Source organism: Salmo trutta, chromosome 4 (genome assembly GCF_901001165.1).
Source record: "Salmo trutta chromosome 4, fSalTru1.1, whole genome shotgun sequence".
NCBI classification, from domain to species: Eukaryota; Metazoa; Chordata; class Actinopteri; order Salmoniformes; family Salmonidae; genus Salmo; species Salmo trutta.
In genome coordinates this window covers 49,198,718-49,221,845 of record NC_042960.1, presented here as the reverse complement: position 1 = coordinate 49,221,845, position 23,128 = coordinate 49,198,718, and the positions used below count along the sequence as shown (strand labels likewise).

Sequence of the window (23,128 nt, the reverse complement as noted above, 5' to 3'; positions counted from 1 at the left end):
ACGTCATGTGCACCAGCGCTTATTGACACATCACCTCCTTGAATACCTGCCCTATTTATGTTACTCCCTTTGGTTCCATCCCCAGGTGTTATTGTTTCTGTATCTGTTTCATGTCGGTGAGCTGTTCGTGTTTCTTGTTTTGTTCATGTTTGTTTATTTATTAAATGTATTCACTCCCTGAACTTGCTTCCCGACTCTCAGCGTACGTACATCGTTACACTCCAGTTCTATATTATCCGTGTCGTCGTTCAGCCACGAAGCGGTGAAACATAAGATATTACAGTTCTTAATGTCCCGTTGGTAGGGTAATCGTAGGTCATCACATTTATTTTCCAATGATTGCATGTTAGCAAGTAGAATTGATGGCAGTGGGATTCTCGCCTACGAATTCTCAAAAGGCAGCCCGATCCGCGTCCTCTTTTCCGCTGTCTTTTCACGCAGATGACGGGGCTCTAGGCCTGTTCCCGGGAGAGCGGTATGTCTTTCTCGTTGGACTTGTTAAAGGAAAAAGCTTCTTCCAGTTCGTGGTGAGTAATCCCAGTTCTGATGTCCAGAAGTTATTTCCGGTCATAAGAGGCAGTAGCAGCAACATTATGTACAAAAGAAGTTACAAACAATGCAAAAAACGGAACAAAATAGCACAATTGGTTACGGGCATGTAAAACATCAGCCATCCTCTTCGGCGCCATCTTAAGTCAAGTGATGTTTGTTTTGTGTAACGTTATGCTAAATCTGCCACGGTGACTCAGGGTCAAGGCTCTGTCTGTGTGTATATATGAATGTGTGTGTCTCCACAGAAGCCTTCAGCACATGAGACCCAGCTGGGTCTTTTGTCAGGAGCAGTGCTTGACTTGGGCAGGAGCTCACCGGAGCTGAGTACCGGCACTTCAAATGTTCTACTGCTTGAGCTCCATTTCCTCTTATAGAATATTAGCTAAAAGGTATTTTGGCGCTCCTGCACCTAAATATAAACAGTAATGGCACCCAACATGAGTAATGTCAACTATTTCAGTCAAAGTCAGGCATTGGTCAGGAGGGGACACACACACACACAGAGAGATACACACCAGGCATACACTGGAAAGACATCTGGAATCAGACCATCTCCAGTTTCACTGCACCTGCCAGGACTATACTCTAGATGAGTATACCTCATAACAGGTATATAGCTGTTATATATATATATATATACCTGCTGTAGCACGCGCTCCAGCAGGTATATCTCTCTGGTCACCCCCAAAGCCAATTCCTCCTTCGGCCTCCTCTTCTTCCAGTTCTCTGCTGCCAATGACTGGAACGAACTACAAACATTTCTGAAACTGGAAACACTTATCTCCCTCACTAGCTTTAAGCACCAGCTGTCAGAGCAGCTCACAGATTACTGCACCTGTACATAGCCCATCTATAATTTAGCCCAAACAACTACCTCTTCCCCTACTGTATTTATTTTGCTCCTTTGCACCCCATTATTTCTACTTTGCACTTTCTTCCACTGCAAATCTACCATTCCAGTGTTTTACTTGCTATATTGTATTTACTTCGCCACCATGGCCTTTTTTTGCCTTTACCTCCCTTATCTCACATCATTTGCTCACATTGTATATAGTCTTATTTTTTTCTACTGCATCATTGATTGTATGTTGTTTACTCCATGTGTAACTCTGTGTTGTTGTATGTGTCGAACTGCTTTGCTTTATCTTGGCCAGGTCGCAATTGTAAATGAGAACTTGTTCTCAACTTGCCTACCTGGTTAAATAAAGGTGAAATAAATCAAATAAAACTAACACCCCTCATTTATCAAGATGTCAGGTATCTAAAAATGTTTCACACATTACAAATATGAAACATGTTTAGTATAGAAATGTTATATAAATAGAATGGCATAGTATGTGATGTAACTTCAATCAGTCAAAGTCATGTTCTTTGACATGAACCAATTAGAGAACTGTTGATAGTGTAGACCGTGTCTGTGTGTTCTCCTTTGTTATGTATTGGTGAAGTCTGGCTTGGCACAGCTTGTCATTGAGTGACACTGTACAGACCTGGTGCTATCTTATGACCTGGGTGTCCTCGGGTACCTCAACTACATACACACACATGCACGCACGCAAGGGACACACACACACAGACAAACTCTCTCCAGTGCACATGCACTCATCGAGGGAACGTTTGGATGCCAGATGCTATGCTTTTTTTCCCCTCTGAAAAGATACAAAAGTCCTGATCCATCTCATTCCTCACATGGTTGTAAAGAAAGGAGGGCATTTCCAGGAAATCACTCCTCTGATCACTCCTCCACCCATTATTTGCTCTGAGTCAAGATCCGGATCAGTAATCTGCTGGTGGTTACTCACAGCACTGCCTGTTGACGCCCATAGACAGCCACACTGACTCAGGAGCCAGCCATCCCATGCCCATGAGCTGTCAATAATAACCAAGTTCCCTCTGGGACAAATACAGTTATTTTATTCTGTAAAGGGAAATGTTTTTGTACAGGGAAGTACTGGATGTCTACTAAGACTGTTTCTCTAACAGTCTTTTCCCTATGCTGTAGTTTAGATCTGAGTAGAGAACAGTATGTAAATCTGAAGACGTCCCCTCTCCGCCCAGTACCCAAGGCTGAGAAGAAGAACAGTTTATCAGCACATGTAAACTATCCTTGTTTTAGAGAACGCCTCATTCCATAACTTTTAACGGCGTATAAATTCAAGGATGTGTTGTACTTCAGTTGGCATGGAATCCATTTCTTTGGAGGAGTGGATATTTAACCTGTGATCAAACAGATCAAAGCAGGGCTACACAACCACAGTGTTACTGCCTCGTCCTAACTCTGTTGGTGAACACTCTTCTGATAACAGAACAACGTTAGTGGGACCAGGTTAAGCTGAATATGACTCAACTACAACACCAACTCATAAAATTCTCTGGTATTCAGTTATGAATTCTCTCACCATGCTAACTCATATTTTCCGTCAGGGACAAATAATAGTTCGTCGGCATGCTGCTGAATTTCAGTCCATCTACCTTCTCACACTACTGACGGCCTGTTTTTATTTTTTTATTTTATTTAACATTTTATTAAACTAGGCAAGTCAGTTTTAAGAAACAAATTCCTTATTACAATGACGGCCTACCAAAAGGCAAAAGGCCTCTTGCAGGGACGGGGGCTGGGATTAAAAATCTAAATAAATAAAATACAAATATACGACAAAACACACATCACGACAAGAGACACAACGCTACATAAAGAGAGACCTAAGACAACAGCATAGCATGGTAGCAACAAAACATGACAACAACATGGTAGCAACAAAACATGGCAGCAGCACAACATGGTAGCAGCACAAAACAGGGTACAAACATTACTGGGAACAGACAGCAGCACAAAGGGCAATAAGGTAGAGACAACAATACATCACACAAAGCAGCCACAACTGTCAGTAAGAGTGTCTGTCAGCCTGTCACCAAGGGGAAGTCCACACACAGTGTGAAGAGGAATGCGCTGAGACCCAACAGCACAACAAAAGCTATGGCTGTCAGTCAGCAGTGAGTGTTGTAAAAATAACGGATGTCCCTGTGTCAGTGACAATGCTGTGTAGCATGGTGGCTAATGCAGCAGGCTGGTGGATGGCCTTGGATTGGACACGCTGCTTAAACTTGGTTTGCGCTCACATTGCATGGTGACATTTGTCACACAAGCCTGGTTGATAATACAACTGACCAGTGATTTCTAGTTGGAGTGGCTTGTGACTGTTTTACAATCAGCTATCAGCACTAAGAAAGAGATCATTAGGACCAGTGTTATTCCAAACGGAGCTAGCTCTCTCTCTCTCGCTCTCTCGCTCTCTCTCTCTCTCTCTCTCTCTCTCTCTCTCTCTCTCTCTTTACGCAGCATGCCCAGCTGTTGACAACGGAGGACTGTGTTTATGTTGGTGACGATCACAGCTAGTCTGGTCTGGACAGACTGAACTCTCTCACCACTAACCGTGAAACCTTCCACTGTCCCGCCCCATGTGACAGAGGAGACGTGGGAACTGGGACCACCCTGAGAATGCCCTCCTCAATCACAACACGTTGATCCCATGAAGTTTTAAAAGGCATCTTGTTGTAATGGTAGCAGGCGTTGTTGTTATCACATCGGACACTTCAATCTGTTTCTATCCAAACCACAAGCATTTCTTCCCCATGCTGTCATCATCCGGATCTCACAATAGTTTCCATAATCATCCCATCAATCATGGCCATGTCTGTGACATCACAGGTTACCTTCAGGACCTGAGCGGCAATGCAGAGAGGATTGCTGTATGTCATGATGAGATGAAATGATCATAGTGTGGGACTCACTGGGCAAAGACTAGTATAACATTGATCTTAAACCTTTATTTATTGCAGCACATTTTTTTTGCAGTGTTTTTAATTCTCAGAGATGAAAGTGCTATGTCTTTCAAATGCTCTTATCTGGGTCACAAGATGAGTTTGCAATTTCCAAAGAATGCCATTAACTTGAACAAATACTGTACATAGACAATCTGCCCTAATAGAAGGGAAGGCAGCATGCCAACTCTCCATTTAATGGTAGGCTTATACTACCTGCTCTCAGCGATACTCTGGCCTGTCATCTATGCCGATGCTGTGTGGTGACTTAAATGCTCAGTAAGGAATCTTATAGAAGCATTAGGAACAAAAAACGGGATGCATTATGTTTTTTTTCCCAAGAAAAGCAATTTTATGTATGTTTAGAAGTCTGTAGAATACTAAAGGAATACATTAATTATAACATCTTAAAAGTCTCCCTAATCGAATAGAGGAATTGTTTACGACTCTAAATACAAGGCTTTAGAATCTTAGCCTGATACTAATAATATATATTTGGCTTGGAAACAGTGGGTTATGAGAGGGCATTTCACAAAAGTCATAAAGCATGAAATGACAATGTGCTTGAATGTTTAAAATGATGATCATTTGATTAAATATTCTCCGGTACTTTTGTGTACTTTTTAGCCAGTAGTTCTGAAAGTAGCGCTCATGAGTCAAAAGTGGTCCCTGAAAATGGTGTACTACGTCACATATGTGCACCATGTCATTGCTCTCTCTTTCGCTCTGCTGTGGGTTTATAAGTGCATCTTGTTTGCTGTCACTCATATGGCGAGGGGCGGAAGCTCATTGGTTGAACTCAAATTGGTAAGGGGTTGGCCCATGTGGGGGAAAATTTGGGAGAAATGCCGCAGCACAGCTTCCAGAAAAACAGTCACTTTCAAGCTAGACATTTAGTGGCTAATTGGGGTAAAACAGTAATTCTGCTCATAGATTATGCATGTATGAACTACACATTGTCACAACCAGCAAACCGCCAAAGTTCCGGAGCTTGTCTTTAAATTTATCATATGAAAAAAACACCCAGCATGACTGAAACATTTAATCTACTTCTGTGGAACACACAGTACCACATGGGAAATATGTTCAGTAGAAATTCAATACTTTTCAATAGTGACAATTCCATTCTAATAATTTTGAGGCAACCTATCCATCTGCTTTACATTACTGAATCACAATGTCGAATGTGTCATATTTGTCTCATAGAGCTCAGACTCCTCAAAGAGAAAGGATAACAGTCAGAATAACAGAAGGTTAATATATTTTAGTCTGGCTAACACCTAACAAAGTCCTCCTGACTTCAGAGTCTGGAAAGGCTATTTTGATGGTGTCGGGCATGATTTTATTTATTTATTTATTTTATTTTATTTCACCTTTATTTAACCAGGTAGGCAAGTTGAGAAGAAGTTCTCATTTACAATTGCGACCTGGCCAAGATAAAGCAAAGCAGTTCCACAACATACAACAACACAGAGTTACACATGGAGTAAAACAACATACAATCAATGATGCAGTAGAAAAAAATAAGACTATATACAATGTGAGCAAATGATGTGAGATAAGGGAGGTAAAGGCAAAAAATGCCATGGTGGCAAAGTAAATAAAGTATAGCAAGAAAAACACTGGAATGGTAGATTTGTAGTTTGAAGAAAGTTCAAAGTTAAATATAAATAATATGGTGCAAAGGAGCAAAATAAATAAAATAAATAAATACAGTAGGGGAAGAGGTAGTAGTTTGGGCTAAATTATAGATGGGCTATGTACAGGTGCAGTGATCTGTGAGCTGCTCTGACAGCTGGTCCTTAAAGCTAGTGAGGGAGATAAGTGTTTCCAGTTTCAGAGATTTTTGTAGTTCGTTCCAGTCATTGGCAGCAGAGAACTGGAAGGAGAGACGACCAAAGGAGGAGTTGGCTTTAGGGGTGACCAGAGAGATATACCTGCTGGAGCGCGTGCTACAGGTGGGTGCTGCTATGGTGACCAGTGAGCGGAGATAAGGGGGGACTTTACCTAGCAGGGTCTTGTAGATGACCTGGAGCCAATGTGTTTGGCGACGATTATGAAGCGAAGGCCAGCCAAGGAGAGCGTACAGGTCGCAGTGGTGGGTAGTATATGGGGCTTTGGTGACAAAATGGATGGCACTGTGATAGACTGCATCCAGCTTGTTGAGTAGGGTATTGGAGGCTATTTTGTAAATGACATCGCCGAAGTCGAGGATTGGTAGGATGGTCAGTTTTACGAGGGTATGTTTGGCAGCATGAGTGAAGGATGCTTTGTTGCGAAATAGGAAGCCAATTCTAGATTTCACTTTGGATTGGAGATGATTGATGTGAGTCTGGAAGGAGAGTTTACAGTCTAACCAGACACCTAGGTATTTGTAGTTGTCCACAAATTCTAAGTTAGAACCGTCCAGAGAAGTTATGCTGGACGGGCGGGCAGGTGCAGGCAGCGATCGGTTGAAGAGCATGCATTTAGTTTTACTTGTGTTAGGAGCAGTTGGAGACCACGGAAGGAGAGTTGAATGGCATTGAAGCTCGTCTGGAGGGTTGTTAACACAGTGTCCAAAGAAGGGCCAGAAGTATACAGAATGGTGTCGTCTGCGTAGAGGTGGATCAGAGATTCACCAGCAGCAAGAGCGACATCATTTATGTATACAGAGAAAAGAGTTGGCCCAAGAATTGAACCCTGTGGTACCCCCATAGAGACTGCCAGAGGTCCAGACAGTAGGCCCTCCGATTTGACACACTGAACTCTGTCAGAGAAGTAGTTGGTGAACCAGGCGACGCAATCGTTTGAGAAACCAAGGCTACTGAGTCTGCCGATGAGGATGTGGTGATTAACAGAGTCAAAAGCTTTGGCCAGGTCAATGAATATGGCAGCACAGTATTGTTTCTTATCGATGGCGGTTACGATGTCATTTAGGACCTTGAGCGTGGCTGAGGTGCACCCATGACCAGCTCTGAAACCAGATTGCATAGCGGAGAGGGTGCGGTGGGATTCGAAATAGTCGGTAATCTGTTTGTTGACTTGGCTTTCGAAGACCTTAGAAAGGCAGGGTAGGATAGATATAGGTCTGTAGCAATTTGGGTCAAGAGTGTCACCTCCTTTGAAGAGGGGGATGACAGCAGCTGCTTTCCAATCTATGGGAATCTCAGACGACACGAAAGAGAGGTTGAACAGGCAAGTAATAGGGGTTGCAATAATTTCGGCAGATAATTTTAGAAAGAAAGGGTCCAGATTGTCAAGCCCAGCTGATTTGTAGGGGTCCAGATTTTGCAGCTCTTTCAGAACATCAACTGAATGGATTTGGGAGAAGGAGAAATGGGGGAGGCTTGGGCGAGTAGCTGTGGGGGGGTGCAGTGCTGTTGAATGCAGTAGGGGTAGTTAGGTGGAAAGCATGGCCAGCCGTAGAAAAATGCTTATTGAAATTCTCAATTATAGTGGGCTTATCGGTGGTGACAGAGTTTCCTATCCTCAGTGCAGTGGGCAGTTGGGAGGAGGTGTTCTTATTCTCCATGGACTTTACAATGTCCCAGAACTTTTTAGAGTTGGAGTTGCACGAAGCAAATTTCTGTTTGAAAAAGCTAGCCTTGGCATTTCTAACTGCCTGTGTGTATTGGTTTCTAGCTTCCCTAAAAAGTTGCATATCGTGGGGGCAGTTCGATGCTAATGCAGAACGCCATAGGATATTTTTGTGTTGGTTAAGGGCAGTCAGATCTGGGGAGAACCAAGGGCTATATCTGTTCCTGGTTCTAAATTTCTTGAAAGGGGCATGCTTATTTAAGATGGAGAGGAAGGCATTTTTAAAAAATAACCAGGCATCCTCTACTGACGGGATGAGGTCAATATCCTTCCAGGATACCAGGGCCAGGTCGATTAGAAAGGCTTGCTCGTTGAAATGTTTCAGGGAGCGTTTGACAGTGATGAGTTGAGGTCGTTTGACCGCTGACCCATTACGGGTGCAGGCAATGAGGCAGTGATCGCTGAGATCTTGTTTGAAAACAGCAGAGGTGTATTTAGAGGGCACGTTGGTTAGGATGATATCTATGAGGGTGCCAGTGTTTGCGGCTTTGGGGTTGTACCTGGTGGGTTCATTAATAATTTGTGTGAGATTGAGGGCATCAAGCTTGGATTGTAGAATGGCTGGGGTGTTAAGCATGTCCCAGTTTAGGTCACCTAGTAGCACGAGCTCTGAAGATAGATGGGGGGCAATCAGTTCACATATGGTGTCCAGAGCACAGCTAGGGGCCGAGGGGGGTCTATAGCAGGCGGCAACGGTGAGAGACTTGTTTTTGGAGAGGCGGATTTTTAAAAGTAGAAGTTCAAATTGTTTGGGTACAGACCTGGATAGCAGGACAGAACTCTGCAGGCTATCTCTGCAGTAGATTGCAACACCGCCCCCTTTGGTCGTTCTATCTTGTCTGAAAACGTTGTAGTTAGGGATGAAGATTTCATAGTTTTTTGTGGACTTCCTAAGCCAAGATTCAGACACAGCTAGGACATCCGGGTTGGCAGAGTGTGCTAAAGCAGTGAATAAAACAAACTTAGGGAGGAGGCTTCTAATGTTAACATGCATGAAACCAAGGTTATTACGGTTACAGAAGTCATCAAAAGAGAGCGCCTGGGGAGTAGGAGTGGAGCCAGGCACTGCAGGGCCTGGATTCACCTCTACATCCCCAGAGGAGCAGAGAAGAATAAGTATGAGGGTACGGCTAAAAGCTATAAGAATTGGTCGTCTGTGACGTCCAGAATAGAGAGAAAAAGGAGCAGGTTTCTGGGGGCGATAAAATAGCTTCAAGGTATAATGTACAGACAAAGGTATGGTGGGATGTGAGTACAGAGGAGGTAAACCTAGGCATTTAGTGATTATGAGAGAGATATTGTCTCTAGAAACATCATTGAAACCAGAAGATGTCATAGATGCGTCGATAATGAAGGGCATGTGCTTTTTTACTGATTGGTTCTCCTTGTGTCTTTCTCACTCAAACAACCACATGGACAGCCACACACAGCCTGTGAGCACCACCCCCTTCCAATACAATTGTTGGATTTTCAAATCCAAACAGCGTGAGGTACTAATACTTTTTTTAAAAAGATAACATTCAAGCTCAGCACATTCAGGAGCACATTTCTGCAACAGTCTCCTGTCCAGTGTCACGTCCTGACCATAGTATGTTGTTATTTTCTATGGTAGAGTAGGTCAGGGCGTGACAGGGGGGTTTTCTAGTTTAGTTTTTCTATGTTGTTATGTTCTAGTTTTGTATTTCTATGTTGGGCTGTGTTTGGGATGATCTCCAATTAGAGGCAGATGGTCATCGTTGTCTCTAATTGGAGGTCATATTTAAGTTGGTGTTTGTCCTACCTGGGTTTGTGGGAGATTAGTTTTGAGTAGTGTCTGTTTCACCTCTGCGTCACGGTTTGTTGTTTTTTTGTCATTCAAGTTTATTTATGTATTGCATAGTTTCACAGTATAAATAAAATGTGGAACAACACACACGCTGCACTTTGGTCCGCTCCTTCCTACGACAACCGTGACATCCAGACCAGTGTGTCACAGTCTATTTAGCACTATCCCTGAATCCACATGCCATTGACTAACACCCTGCAAGTTTGCTTTTCTGATCGTTAGTGAGAGATGCATTTAAACTTGTGGTGTGGATGGATGGTGCAACATGAGAATGGATGACCCTTTTACCACAAACCCTCTCAGGGGCTACAACAGGATTTACCAGCAGCCCAAAGCCACTTAATGCAGACACATAAAAACAAGTGTCTTTTATTAGGAATGGAATATTGACAAAACGGCCTTACTAGAATATTCTAAACCAAATGTCATTCTCTTGGCAGTAGCCATAGCAACAGTAGAGAATTGGCGTATAATGCATGAGTCCTCATCCCCACTTCTCTAAAGTTAATTATACACAGCAGGACACCTGCCTCGGGGCAGTCACCACTGCTCCATCTCTTACAGCTGCCTGGATAGACCCTGTATGTGTGTGTGTGTGTGTCACAGGACACTGCTGAGGGGAGGATGGCTCATAATAATAATAATAATAATAGCTGGAATGGAATGGGATCAAACACATGAAAACCATGTGTTTGATACCATTCCATTTATTTCGTTCCAGCCATTACTATGAGCCCGTCCTACCCAATTATGGTGCTACCGGCCACCTGAGGTGTTTGTGTGCTTCACTGTGGTTGTAGGAGTATAATGCTGTGATATGTGTGTGGTGCTGTACATACATCCCACTCACCCAAGGCGGAAGCATGCCTTTGCGTGACACAATACCTATGTTTACAGTAAATGAGACTGTTTTGATTTCCTCCTCTGTTCCCAGGAGCATGATGCCTGTCTGTCTTATCTCAGTAATCCCTACGTGTTGCCATCCTGGTGCTTTCATGACTTACAGCTGAACACCTCATTAGCTTCTCTTGTCTTTATAGTTGGCGTCAAGGGATAAGAATAGGAGAAAAAACAAACAAACATGAAAACTGTTGATTATCCTCATCAAGTCACTGATGAGTCAAGTCACTGGTGACTTTATTCACTCAGATGGCCAGGAAAAAGTCTATAGCCTTTAATTAGGGCACATCGTTTTCCCTGGTGACTATAAGAAAAGTGTCAGCTACTATTCAGCACAACACTGTTTCTCTGGAGGGGCCTCTCCTCCGACCCCTGGACCGTGGGGTGGCCGTGGCTGGTGTGAGAGTGCCGGGGGTCTTGCTCCTCACTAGGCCTATCCTCTCTATTCTCTCTATACTTCCAAACACATTATGGGGCCTGCGCTTCCCAACACAAACAGAGGACCGGACAGGGGGAGACAGCGGGAGGGAGGGCTGGGAACGAGACAAACAGGGCCTGAGCCAGTCTGTGAAAACAGCCATGATAAGGCCTGCTCCTGTTTGGTCAGCCGTGTGAGTGTTGGAAGAGAAAGACACTTCTCTTGTTAAAGCACTGCCACTTTCCCTACTTTCACATCCAAACAAGTGTAAGTGCATCGGCAGTGCGTGTTACAGTATGTGGCATATGCACGGCATACTGCATTTAGCAAACAACAGCTCAAAATGTATGCTGTAATCGTGTGGCTTTCAAAAGGAATAACTGGGAATATTTCAGTGGGAATGACTTTTCAGGATTTGAGTCACAACAGCAGTGACTCATAATGTGAACAGACCAACAAAGTATATTCGTCATGAACAGGTTTGGTAAAGGAAGATAACAACTACCAGTGAGATGTTGAGCCACTGACCTCTCCTCCTCTCGCTCTCCTGCAGTATCTGGATGCTCGTGAGGAGGTGGATGCGGTGGAGGTGGTTACGGACCCCCAGCTCCAGCAGATCCAGCTCATTCAGGTGCAACAGGTCCTGCAGAGATGGATGGGTGAAGGGTTAGGCAATATGAAGAAGGAAAGAAAGCCTGCAAATTACAAGCCTGCGAAGTATACCAAACTGTACCACAATGCAGACAACATTTCAACTACAACAGCCTTCTTCGGGGGCTAGACAGGACTGTTTTTAGCCAGGCAGACACCAAGGACACCTTTCCCCTCCCTCCAAACTGAGTGTGTCCTCTCCTCCCCCTAATCTAGTCAGGCCAGCGCCACACACTGCCTGTCATTACTGGGCTGCCACTCTGCTGCCAACGGTGCCCTTTCTTACACTTCAAACCAGGGGCTTGCTTTGGTTTCAAAACCATACATTCTTGGTGGTGTCTTCACAAACACCACTTTGTTTCTCTCAGAGTTCCAGCGTGCATTGTTCCCAGCAAGACAATACAGACAAGTTAAATGATAGGTTTGGTTAGAAGATATTTTCTGCTGTTTGGAACATGCCTTTCAGCTTGTGTTAACAATACTGAAATATCCAAACAGAGGAAATGATTCTGCGTTCATGTACTTAATGAGATCAGGGTTAGCTTACAAAAAATTACAAATCATTCATAACGTATATTATTGATGCAAGTGAAGTGACAAGTTCGCTTTAGTCACATGATAATAACATCATTCATAACGACACCAGTTCAAATTCTCAGCTAGGCTGTTTGCTTTGCCTTTATCATCCCTGGTGCAATGGAGCAGTGATCTGGACCAGATTGTTTTAAGGAATCAGAGAGTTAGTTTTCCACCACAGTGCATTAGAGTCTTTGTCCCCGTTATCTGTGCTCTATCCCGGTGGAATCTCAGCCAGGATCTTTGTGATCACCAGGCATTCTTCTGCATTGTCCTGCCTCTGCTATGTCAGGGGGGTTGGAGAGAGAGCGAGAGGGAGCCCAGGCACAGCCAGCTTCCCAGGGCAGCTGGGCTAGTGTGTGTCTGTCTGGGTGCCCTATGCTAGTAAGGGTCCATTATCCCCTGATGGCTCTTAGGTGTGCAGTCCTTACCCAAAGAGGCCCCTAGTAGTTCCACACCCTCTTGCCCACTTCCTGACATCAAAAGGCAAAAACAGCCCTTGGTCTGTCCTGAAGATTCTCCTATGGATTATCCGACCGTGCCATATGTAGTTACATAACTACTTTTAGAACTGACAAGCATTTCAATACATTCCTCAGGCAGATATTTGAATAGTTGTCTTTGTCTGCGGGTTGCGTTGCGGAATTGTGGTTTAGTCTGGGTCATTGTTTTCTTGTCTGGTTACTTGAGACGACGATGGGCAGAGAGAGGAGCACTGGCAGGTCTGACTGGCAGTTTAACGCTCACCCGCGTTAAAATGTGGTGAGGTGTAGCAGAACGCGTCCCCAGGGTGTGAGGAGCAAGTGCTGATATCTCCCCATTACTCTCATTACAGGGCGGGTTATCAGGCTGCATAGCCAGAAAGGCAGAAACGCAGAGAGGAAGGCAGCCATGCAGTCATGCGTTTCCCCTCATCTCTATCACCTGTCTGAGCAGCAGTGGAGCAGAGAGACGTGACACACAATCTCCTGGCTGATTGATGCTCTCCAATGGTTGAAAGAAAGGCATAAATAAAGCACGTTTGTGTTATAATTGTATCATATTCAACCATTAAAATAGAAGGTCCATTCTAAAAAATGTTTTAGAACTTGTATCCCTCCCTCTCTTTTCTCCCTTAATTCCACCACTAATGGAGCAGTAATGGTTAGAGCGTTGGACTAGTAACCGAAAGGTTGCAAGATCGAATCCCCAAGCTGACAAGGTAAAAATCTGTTGTTCTGCCCCTGAACAAGGCACTGTTCCTAGGCCGTCATTGAAAATAAGAATTTGTTCTTAACTGACTTGCCTAGTTAAATAAAGGTAAAATAAATAAAAAAAATAAAAAAATAAAAGAATGGAAATTCCATTAGCTCTCTCCATTATCTCTGTTTCACATTACTGAGGCATTGTGGGCCTTCATTAGTAGAAGCAAGACATGGTTGGAATAACTAACAACTATTGATTCGAGCATATAACAAAGTCAGCTACACTCATTTATGTTGAGATCTAAAGAGTTCACTCTGAAGTCTCTCTATTCTGTAACGGTGGGATAGAAGGTTTACAGGCTGGTGGTATAAAGATACCCTCACTAATAGCCTCTCTGTTCTTGTCCTGCAGCCTGATTAACATGGGGAACACTGTCTATCCATGACCACAGCATGTGACCCTACCTTGGTTATTTGTGTTGCTTATTATAAAATGCTTTTAGAGGACAACTGGGAAACTTTATGAAGCCGGTTTAAATCCTCATACATAGGATGGTATATGTTCTAATGTGGGGACAGGTGGAAGTCTTAGGCCTCTTACTGCTGTTCTGTTAGGCATAGACTTTAATACGGATTCCAAAAAATATTTACTGTATTTAATCCTTCATCATAGGAATTGTTCAAAAACATGTTTTGAACAAGCTGAGTATATCTACTGTAAGCTGGTAAGTCATCATATACCGTAGGTTAATCATCTAATAACATATTGCCAAAACAGAAGTGAAACAAAGGGATGGGGTAACGGTAACCACAGGCAACATATCATCCTCAGACTACAAAAACAAGCAGTGTGAGTCATGGTTAAGTACAAGTTGAAGCAATATGGAGGCCTTGGCAAGAAGCTCCTTCACTTGACACGAGTGCTAGGACATCCCATTGATATGGTCCCTTAAGAGACTCTTGACAAGCTCATTCTGATTTTATCTCCTTTTCATATGTTTTACTCATTTAGCAGATACTCTTATTCAGAGTGACTTACAGGAGCAATTAGGGCACATCGACAGATTTTTGACCTAGTCAGCTCGGGGATCAAACCAGAAACCTTTCGCTAACTGGCCCAATGTGCTTAACTGCTAGGCTACCTGCCACACTTTTCACTGGGATCAAGAATGAGATAGAACTTTCACCCTTTAATGAGATCTGATCCAAGCCTATATCCGTTAACCCTTCACCATAGAGTCACATCACCGCAGAGGAAATATCTTACAGTTGTAGCAGGACAGGATCAGCAGTGGTGTAAAGTAATTAAGTAAAAATACTTTAATGTACTACTTAAGTAGTTTTTGGGGGTATCTGTACTTTACTATTTATATTTTGGACAACTTTTACTTCACTACATACCTAAAGAAAATGATGTACTTTTTACGCCATACATTTTCCGTGACACCCAAAAGTACTTGTTACATTTGGATTGCTTAGCAGGACAGGAAAATTGTCCAATTCTCACGCACTTATCAAGAGAAACTCCCTGGTCATCCCTACCGCCTCTGATCTGGCGGACTCACTAAACACACATGGTTTGTTTGTAAATGATGTCTGACTGTTGGAGTGTGCCCCTGGCTGTCTGTAAATATGGAGAGAAAAAACAAGAAGATGGTGCCGTCTGGCTTGCTTAATGTAAGGAATTTGAAATGATTTATACTTTTACTTTGAGTTTTGATAATTAAGTATATTTTAGAAACTGCAATTACTTTTGATACTTAAGTATATTTTAGCAATTGCAATTACTTTTGATACTTAAGTATATTTAGAACCAAAGACTTTTAGACTTTTACTCAAGGAGTATTTTACTGGGTGACTTTTACTTTTACTTGAGTCATTTTCTATTATGGTATCTTTACTTTTACTGAGAAATTGGGTACTTTTTCCACCACTGAGGATCAATCTTGGGGAGAGAGGGTTAGCTCTGGGTTAAGTCTGGTCACTATAAAACCCTTTCGCCTCTGTGACAGTCAGCAGACAGCTGGGTCCAAAAACGAACAGTTAAGTGGGTGTCATAAATCCCCAGTAATAAGGGTCTCTGAGATGACTGCAGTGCTGCTGTCTCCTGGGGATGTGGTAGGGGAAGCCCTGGAGAGGTGCTGGGTGCATTGGGCGGAGGGGGAGACAGAGGAAGGGAGAGTGAGAGGGAGGTGGAAAGAGACACAGGGAATGAGATAGGAGGTAGGGATAAGATACACGGGGGAAGGAGACGAGAGGAAAGAGAAAGGGGGTGGAGACCAGGGGAAGTGGTCAGGGAGAGTGAGAGGAAGACAAGGGAAGGAAGACAGAGGTTGAGAGAGATAGGGGTGGGAGAAGACAGGGGGGAGCCAGTGGGAGGGAGACAGTGGGTGGGTGGGCGGTTAGGAGAGGCAGAGGGAGAGGGAATGTCCACAGCAGCCTGGTTTGGAGGTCAGAGGGGGGACAGCTACTGTTTACAGGCTCCAAACAGGTCTATCACCACGACAGCCCAGGGCTCACACACCATCAAACACTCCTGCCTCGCAAACACACATTCCTCACATGTTCACCTGGGCCTGGGCAGCCACAGCTTTAAATGAATACCAATAATTGTATTTTAGGCCTGCAGTTTAGGGATCCAGGGTAAGAGGTAGTGATGGATTTCCCAGGCCAGTGATATTGCTATCTGTATTTGTATTCCCTGGATTGACTTGTGGAAAAAAATTTCGGATTGCAGATTGCATTCTCTGAGGAGATTGAATCTATATATCAAAAACGATCTACAGTATGGCATTGGAAAAAGGTTAATGAATCACATTTCTATTAAATGGACTTCTGTTGACTTTAGTTTTATTTTAATCTATGGATTTCACATGACTGGGAATACAGATATGCATCTGTTGGTCACGTATACCTTAAAAAAAAGGTAAGGCGTGGATCAGAAAATCAGTCAGTATCTGGTGAGACCACAATTTGCCTCATGCAGCACAACATCTCCTTCAAATAGAGTTGATCAGGCTGTTGATTGTGGCCTGTGGAATGTCCCACTCCCCTTCAATGGCAGTACGAAGTTGCTGGATATTTGTATATGGAACAGCTACTCTTCCTGGGGTCCAAACACATTAAAGCACTTACATTACAAATAAAACAAAAGATAAAACAGTACATATAACATTATTACACCACTGCATACATACCAATACACAATGTACAATACAAATGTATAATACCACCATACAACAATATTACAATGTATGTGTATGCGTGTGCCTGTACCTTTGTGTGTGTCTCTTCACAGTCCCCGCAGTTCCATAAGGTATATTTTTACCTGTTTTTTTAATCTGATTCTACTGCTTGCATCAGTTACCTGATGTGGAATAGAGCTCTATACATTACCGTGCGCCTCCCATAATCTGTTCTGGGCATTGTGAAGAGACTTCTGGTGGCATGTCTGGTATGCATGAGTGTCCGAGCTGTGTACTAGTAGTTTAAACAGACAGCTTGGTACATTCAGCTTGTCAACACTTCTTACAAAAACAAGTAGTGATGAAGTGAATCTCTCTTCCACTTTGAGCCATGAGAGATTGACATGCATATCATTAATGTTAGCTCTCCGTGTACTTTTAAGGGCCAGCCATGCTGCCCTGTTCTAAGCCAATTGTAATTTGGTCAGATATACTTGGATGTGTAGTATCAGCGTTTGTTGCTGGCATCAAATCAAATCAAAGTTTATTTGTCACGTGCGCCGAATACAACAGGTGTAGACCTTACAGTGACATTCTTACTTACAGGCTCTAACCAATAGTGCAAAAAAAGGTATTAGGTGAACAATAGGTAAGTAAAGAAATAAAACAACAGTAAAAAGACAGGCTATATACAGTAGTGAGGCTATAAAAGTAGCGAGGCTACATACAGACACCGGTTAGTCAGGTGATTGAGGTAGTATGTACATGTAGGTATGGTTAAAGTGACTATGCATATATGATGAACAGAGAGTAGCAGAGGCATAAAGAGGGGTTGGCAGGTGGTGGGTGGCAGGACACAATGCAGATAGCCCGGCATGTCATGCTTAAGTTGCTAATCTTGCCAATGAAAATGTCATTAAATTAGTTGGCAGTATCAGTGGGTTTTGTGATGAATGAGCCATCTGATTCAATGAATGATGGAGCCGAGTTTTCCTTTTTCCCAAAATTGAAGGTGCTCCAAAGATTTTTACTGTCATTATTTATATAATTTATTTTTGTTTCATAGTGTAGCTTATTTTTATTTAGTTTAGTCACATGATTTCTCAATTTACAGTACGTTAGCCAATCTGTCGGGCTGCCAGGATTATTTGCCATTCCTTTTGCCTCATCCCTCTTAACCATACCATTTTTCAATTCCTCATCAATCCAAGGGGATTTAACAGTTTTTACAGTCATTTTCAAATTAAATTTCATTGGTCACGCACACATATTTAGCAGATGTTATTGCGGGTGTAGCGAAATGCTTGTGTTCCGAACTCCAACAGTGCAGTAGTATCTAATAGTGCAGTAGTATTTAAAAACGATTCACAACAATACACAGAAATGTAAAAGTAATGGGTGCATACTTATTAGTAACTGGAATAAGACATTTCATAAATGTGTCCAGTGCAGTGTCTGGTTGCTCCTCATTACACACCACAGACCAGCAAATATTCTTTACATCATCAATATAAAAATCACTACAAAACTTTATGTATGACCTCTTATACACTATATTATGCCCAGCCTTTGGAACTTTGGTTTTCCTAGATATAACTACGATTGTGATCACTACATCCTATGGATTTGGATAGTGCTTTAAAACACATTTCTGCCACATTAGTAAAGATGTGATCAATATTTAAATCTTCCAGAAAATATACTTCTCTTGTTTATCACATACATTATCAAGCATTTCACACATATTATCCAGATACTGACTGTTAGCGCTTGGTGGTCTATAACAGCTTCCACAAGAATGGGCTTAAGGTGAGGCAGGTGAACCTGTAGCCATATTACTTCAACAGTATTTAACATGAGATCCTCTCTAAGCTTTACAGGAATGTGGTTCTGAATATAGACCGCAACACCGTTGGCATTTCTGTCTTTTTGGTAGATGTTATAACCATGTATTGCTACCACTGTATTATCAAAGGTATTATTTAAGTGAGTTTCAGATATAGTCCGAATATGAATGTCATCTGCTACAAGCAAGTTATTGACTTTATGAACCTTGTTTCTTAGGCTACATATGTTAATATGGGCTGTTTTAAGCACTTTTCTGGGTTGCTTGATTGCTTTTAATGCTTTACTGGGAAGCTTATCAGAAGTAGACTTGCTAATGTTATTTATATTGGAGCTGCACACAGTGGACTTCCTACTAGGGCACACCTCCTCAGTGCTAACAGTGTAGCTCTGGTTCATAGGCACATGACTACTGCATACAATAGCTGTAGGATCAACAGAGGTATTCAGAGCAGTTAGGGGGACATTAATTAAGTTACTTACATTGGATCTGCAAAAGCCACTGGGATAATGTACATTAGATGCAGCATTATGATGACTCATTGTCACAATGGTAGGTATTAACTGAGCTGGTCTTGGCTCATTGATAAGTCATTGTCTCAATGCAGCCTGGAAATGCGAGGAGCCAAGATGAATTGGATGGACTATAGAGTATCTTTCGTTTCCATAAGATGTCAAAGTTATTTATAAAAGTGATTCCAACAGAGCTACAGTAATCTTTTAGCCAGATGTGTAATTCCAATAGCCTGCTGAATCTTTCACACCAGCAGCCCAAAAATGATACCGGGCCTGAAATGTTTAGCCGCTTTTTGGAATCTTTCAATGCTAGAATCAGTTCTTTACAATCAATGTTCAGAAGTCCATTTCGAGTTAGCCCTCCTGATGTCGTTTGACCCTAAATCGACTATGACAGCGTCAGCTCCCGGCATCTGTCGTAGAACAGTCGTAAGCAACCTTGTAATGTCCTGTACTTGTGCTCCTGGGTAGCACAGGGTTTTTGCACTGGGAACCGATATGTTTCTCACCATAGAGCTGCCGATGATGACAGCTGGTGAAACAGCCGGGGAGGCCCGGCCGTTCTTTCACCTCAAGTGGTTTAGAAGACCCCTCAAGGACCGAAGGTCGTTGGGGCCCAATGGAACCGAGCCGGCTGTAGTATCCATCATGGATGGGCCGATCTCTCAGGCAGCCTCAAGGTTTGATGAGGGTGGGAGCCACCGGAGAGGGAGACAGAACAGAGGAAGGCACAGGAACATCCTCCAAGTCATCCAGGAGCATCCTACTAGCTCCGTTCTCCAGGGAAGGGGGAGACACCTTCAGGGAGGGATCCCTGCAGAGTGGCGGCCAGTCGGCTGTGGAGAGCCTACCTGGCGGCCACACTTCCACCAGATCAGAGCGGTGTCCGGCTACTGGGGTAGAAGAAAAATAAAAAGTAGGCGGGCGTGGATTTCCCAGTAGCATGTGTAGGTTCACTACTTGTTTGCTAAAGTAGTCCACTGCAAGCTAACAGTTGCTACATTGAAAGTCCAGGCGGTCCACATTTTCCCGAAATAAAGCAAAGTAAACATAGCTCCTGCAGCGTTGAAAACGTTCAATAGCGACCTCCATTTGAGACTGCCAAGCCAGCTAGGCTACAGGCTAGCTAGACTAGCTGGGCTTCCGTGTCTCTCTACTTGACTAGCTATTGGAGGGAATTGGAACACACTGTCGTACAAGTCAATCCAGAGCATCACAAACATGGTCAATGGGTGACATGTCTGGTGAGTATGCAGGTCATTTTCAGCTTGCAGGAATTGTGTACAGATCCTTGCGACATGGGGCTGTGCATTATCATGCTGAAACATTAGGTGATGGCGACGGATGAATGGCACGACAATGGGCCTCAGGATCTCGTCACTGTATCTCTGTGCATTCAAATTGCCATCAATATAATGCAATTGTTGTCATTGTCCGTAGCTTATGCCTGCCCATACCGTAACCCCACCACCACGGGGCACTCTGTTCACAACGTTGACATCAACAAACCGCTCGCACACACGACATCATACATGTGGTCTGCAGTTGTGAGGCCAGTTGGACGTACTGCCAAACTCTCTAAAACGACGTTGGAGGCAGCTTATGGTAAACAACTTTGGCAACAAATCTGGTGGACATTTCTGCAGTCAGCATGCCAAATACACGCTCCATCAAAATCTGACACAGCAGTGGCATTGTGTTGTGTGACAAAAATGCACATTTTAGAGTGGACTTTTATTGTCCCCAGCACAAGGTGCACCTGTGTTAATCAGCTTTTTGATATACCAAACCTGTCAGGTGGATTGATTGTGATGGCAAAGGAGAAATGCTCACTAACAGGGATGTAAACAAAATTTGTGCACAACATTTGAGAGAAATAATATTTTGGGCATATTGAAAATGTCTGAGAACTTTTGTTTCAGCTCATGAAACACTTTGCATGTTGCGTTTATATTTTTGTTCAGTATACTTTAACTGCTTTTGGTAAGCTATGTAGGTTATATGAGACCCACTGCTGTGCTTTAGCAGTCTTTTCCACTAACCTGCTTAGGCAGCGGAGTCTTCGTATGTGTCCTTTACTGTGCATGCTTTTATGTGTGTGTCTGTGTTTGTGTGTATGTGCGTACTTGAGTGTGCAGTGTCTACATAGTGAATCAGGCTGAAATCTTCTTTTACCTCCACCCCATCATAGTCCTCGTCAAACAGGGTGCAGTACTGCGGCAGACCGAGCTGACTGAGCCACTTGGAGATGGCTAGGTGCTTCATGCTGCCAGCCTACCGCCAGGCCAGCCTCTCCCTCCCCTGGGGCCTGGGGCCTCTGTCACCTGAGGAGAGGACCAGGAACAGCATCACCATTATTACCCAATCAGGATGGCTGCTACATCTGTTTGTAGTGAAGAACAAAGAGGCAAACCAGTCATCAAAACCACATTAAAGGAACCAACAGCAGATGATGTCATCCGCTTTCATTTTTACTCTGCATAATTGGGAATATACAGTGCAGCACTATTAGGCCGACTCCCAGCCTGAATACCCTGCCGTGAACAAATCATTTAGCTGTCAGTTCACACACTTTGCTCATATGAGAAAAAAGCTTTCTTCAATGTTCAGAATGTTCAGAATGGTTAGAAATGTGTGAAAACACATAAATAAGGGTTTAATAAGATACTTATCAAACATTATCTAAAACATTGTCATCAGTTTCCCAAAAAAATCCAGGACAGGGAGTACGTGTTAAACAATATAACTTTAATAACTTGGCAAAGAACTTCTTCAATCACGAGAGATGGCCATTGGAGAGAGGCCATTATAGTTATTACTTGGGCTTGCCAGCCAGGTAAAGGCCAGTCTGGTCACCTCTCAGGCAGAGAAGTGCTTTGTCAAGTGTTCTCTACGCCAGCTGAACTGTCCTCTTCCCACCGCTCAGCTCAGCCAGACACACTCCATCACAACCCGGCTCACTCTGACTGACCAGCTGCATCACAGCAACACTAAAGGAGAGGTGGCATGTATATCAAGTTGGACAACAAACAACTTTAGCTTAAAGCACTGCCAGTCTTTACTGTATGTTAATCATATTGTAGCTGTATCATTGCTTGACGAGAATTATTGCTGTTACAGGAGGCATCATATTGAAATATTCCTTTGCTCTCTCCACTCCATCCAATGGAAACTTGTGCCAAACTCCTGCAGAGTGCAGCCCTCTCCAGACTATAATAGGGCCTCTCTCTACATACTCAAACAATGCTCTATAAAGTGGAGATGGAGGCTCATAGCATGGGTCATAAACCCTGAAGGGGACAATGAGGTGGTAAAGTTGTAGTTAGTTAATCCAACCTGTAGTGTATTCCCCCAGCTGAGCCTACTGACTGGGATGGTGCTCCTGGGGTGAAGCAATCAGCAGAGTAAAACAGGGACAGATTCATCCCCCATTCATCTCAATCATTTATGTCAATGTCAGACAGAACACACAGTGAGACGCATTGCCTCTTCACACCCCTGGGATGGAATAGCTGAGTAGGCTCTTCCCTGGAACTGTTGACTCTGGAGAAGCATTCAATGGTGTCACACACTCTCATTACCATCATTATGGCCATGTTGTTTTACACAAACACACAGAAAATGGAGTTGGCTTGTAATACACAACCATGTCTGTTGGTATAATGAACCATGCCAAGCCATTAGGAAAAGCCTGTTCAACATGTCATTTGTTTAACAATTCCATAAACTACTGTTAGCAGTTGCATTATGCATGGAAAACAGAATTTTTGAATCAGTGGCTAAACAGAGGACTAAAATAAAAACAAAGCTTGGTCAAGAATAAATAAATTGATGGCCAGTAATATAATTAGTAATGATGTTGCTTATTCATCTACTATGGCAAAGTTACACCCTACCACTGACACCCATCGACACTCAACCACAACTAATGAGGAACCACCATATGATTGACTCAGGTGTTAGCGCTGTTGCCCTAGACATGACATCCACATCAGAATGATCCAATTCCCTTAAGAGCTACTGAGTAGTTGGTGCAGTAGGTTTCATCAGGTCCTCTCTGCCTCCTCAATCACGC

At 43.2% G+C, this 23,128-nt stretch overlaps 1 protein-coding gene across 1 annotated transcript in view; it reads right to left on the bottom strand.

The window, feature by feature from the left end:
• LOC115192510 (breast cancer anti-estrogen resistance protein 3) overlaps positions 1-21,318 on the bottom strand; it is an 83,229-nt gene extending 61,911 nt beyond the window's left edge. Inside the window, exons 1-2 of the mRNA XM_029751104.1 lie at positions 21,229-21,318; positions 11,625-11,739 (exon numbers count right to left, since the gene is read on the bottom strand). Of these exons, the coding sequence (XP_029606964.1) occupies positions 11,625-11,739; positions 21,229-21,318 (205 nt within the window). The remainder of the gene's footprint in view (positions 1-11,624; positions 11,740-21,228) is intronic.
• Between the last annotated feature and the right edge of the window lie 1,810 nt (positions 21,319-23,128).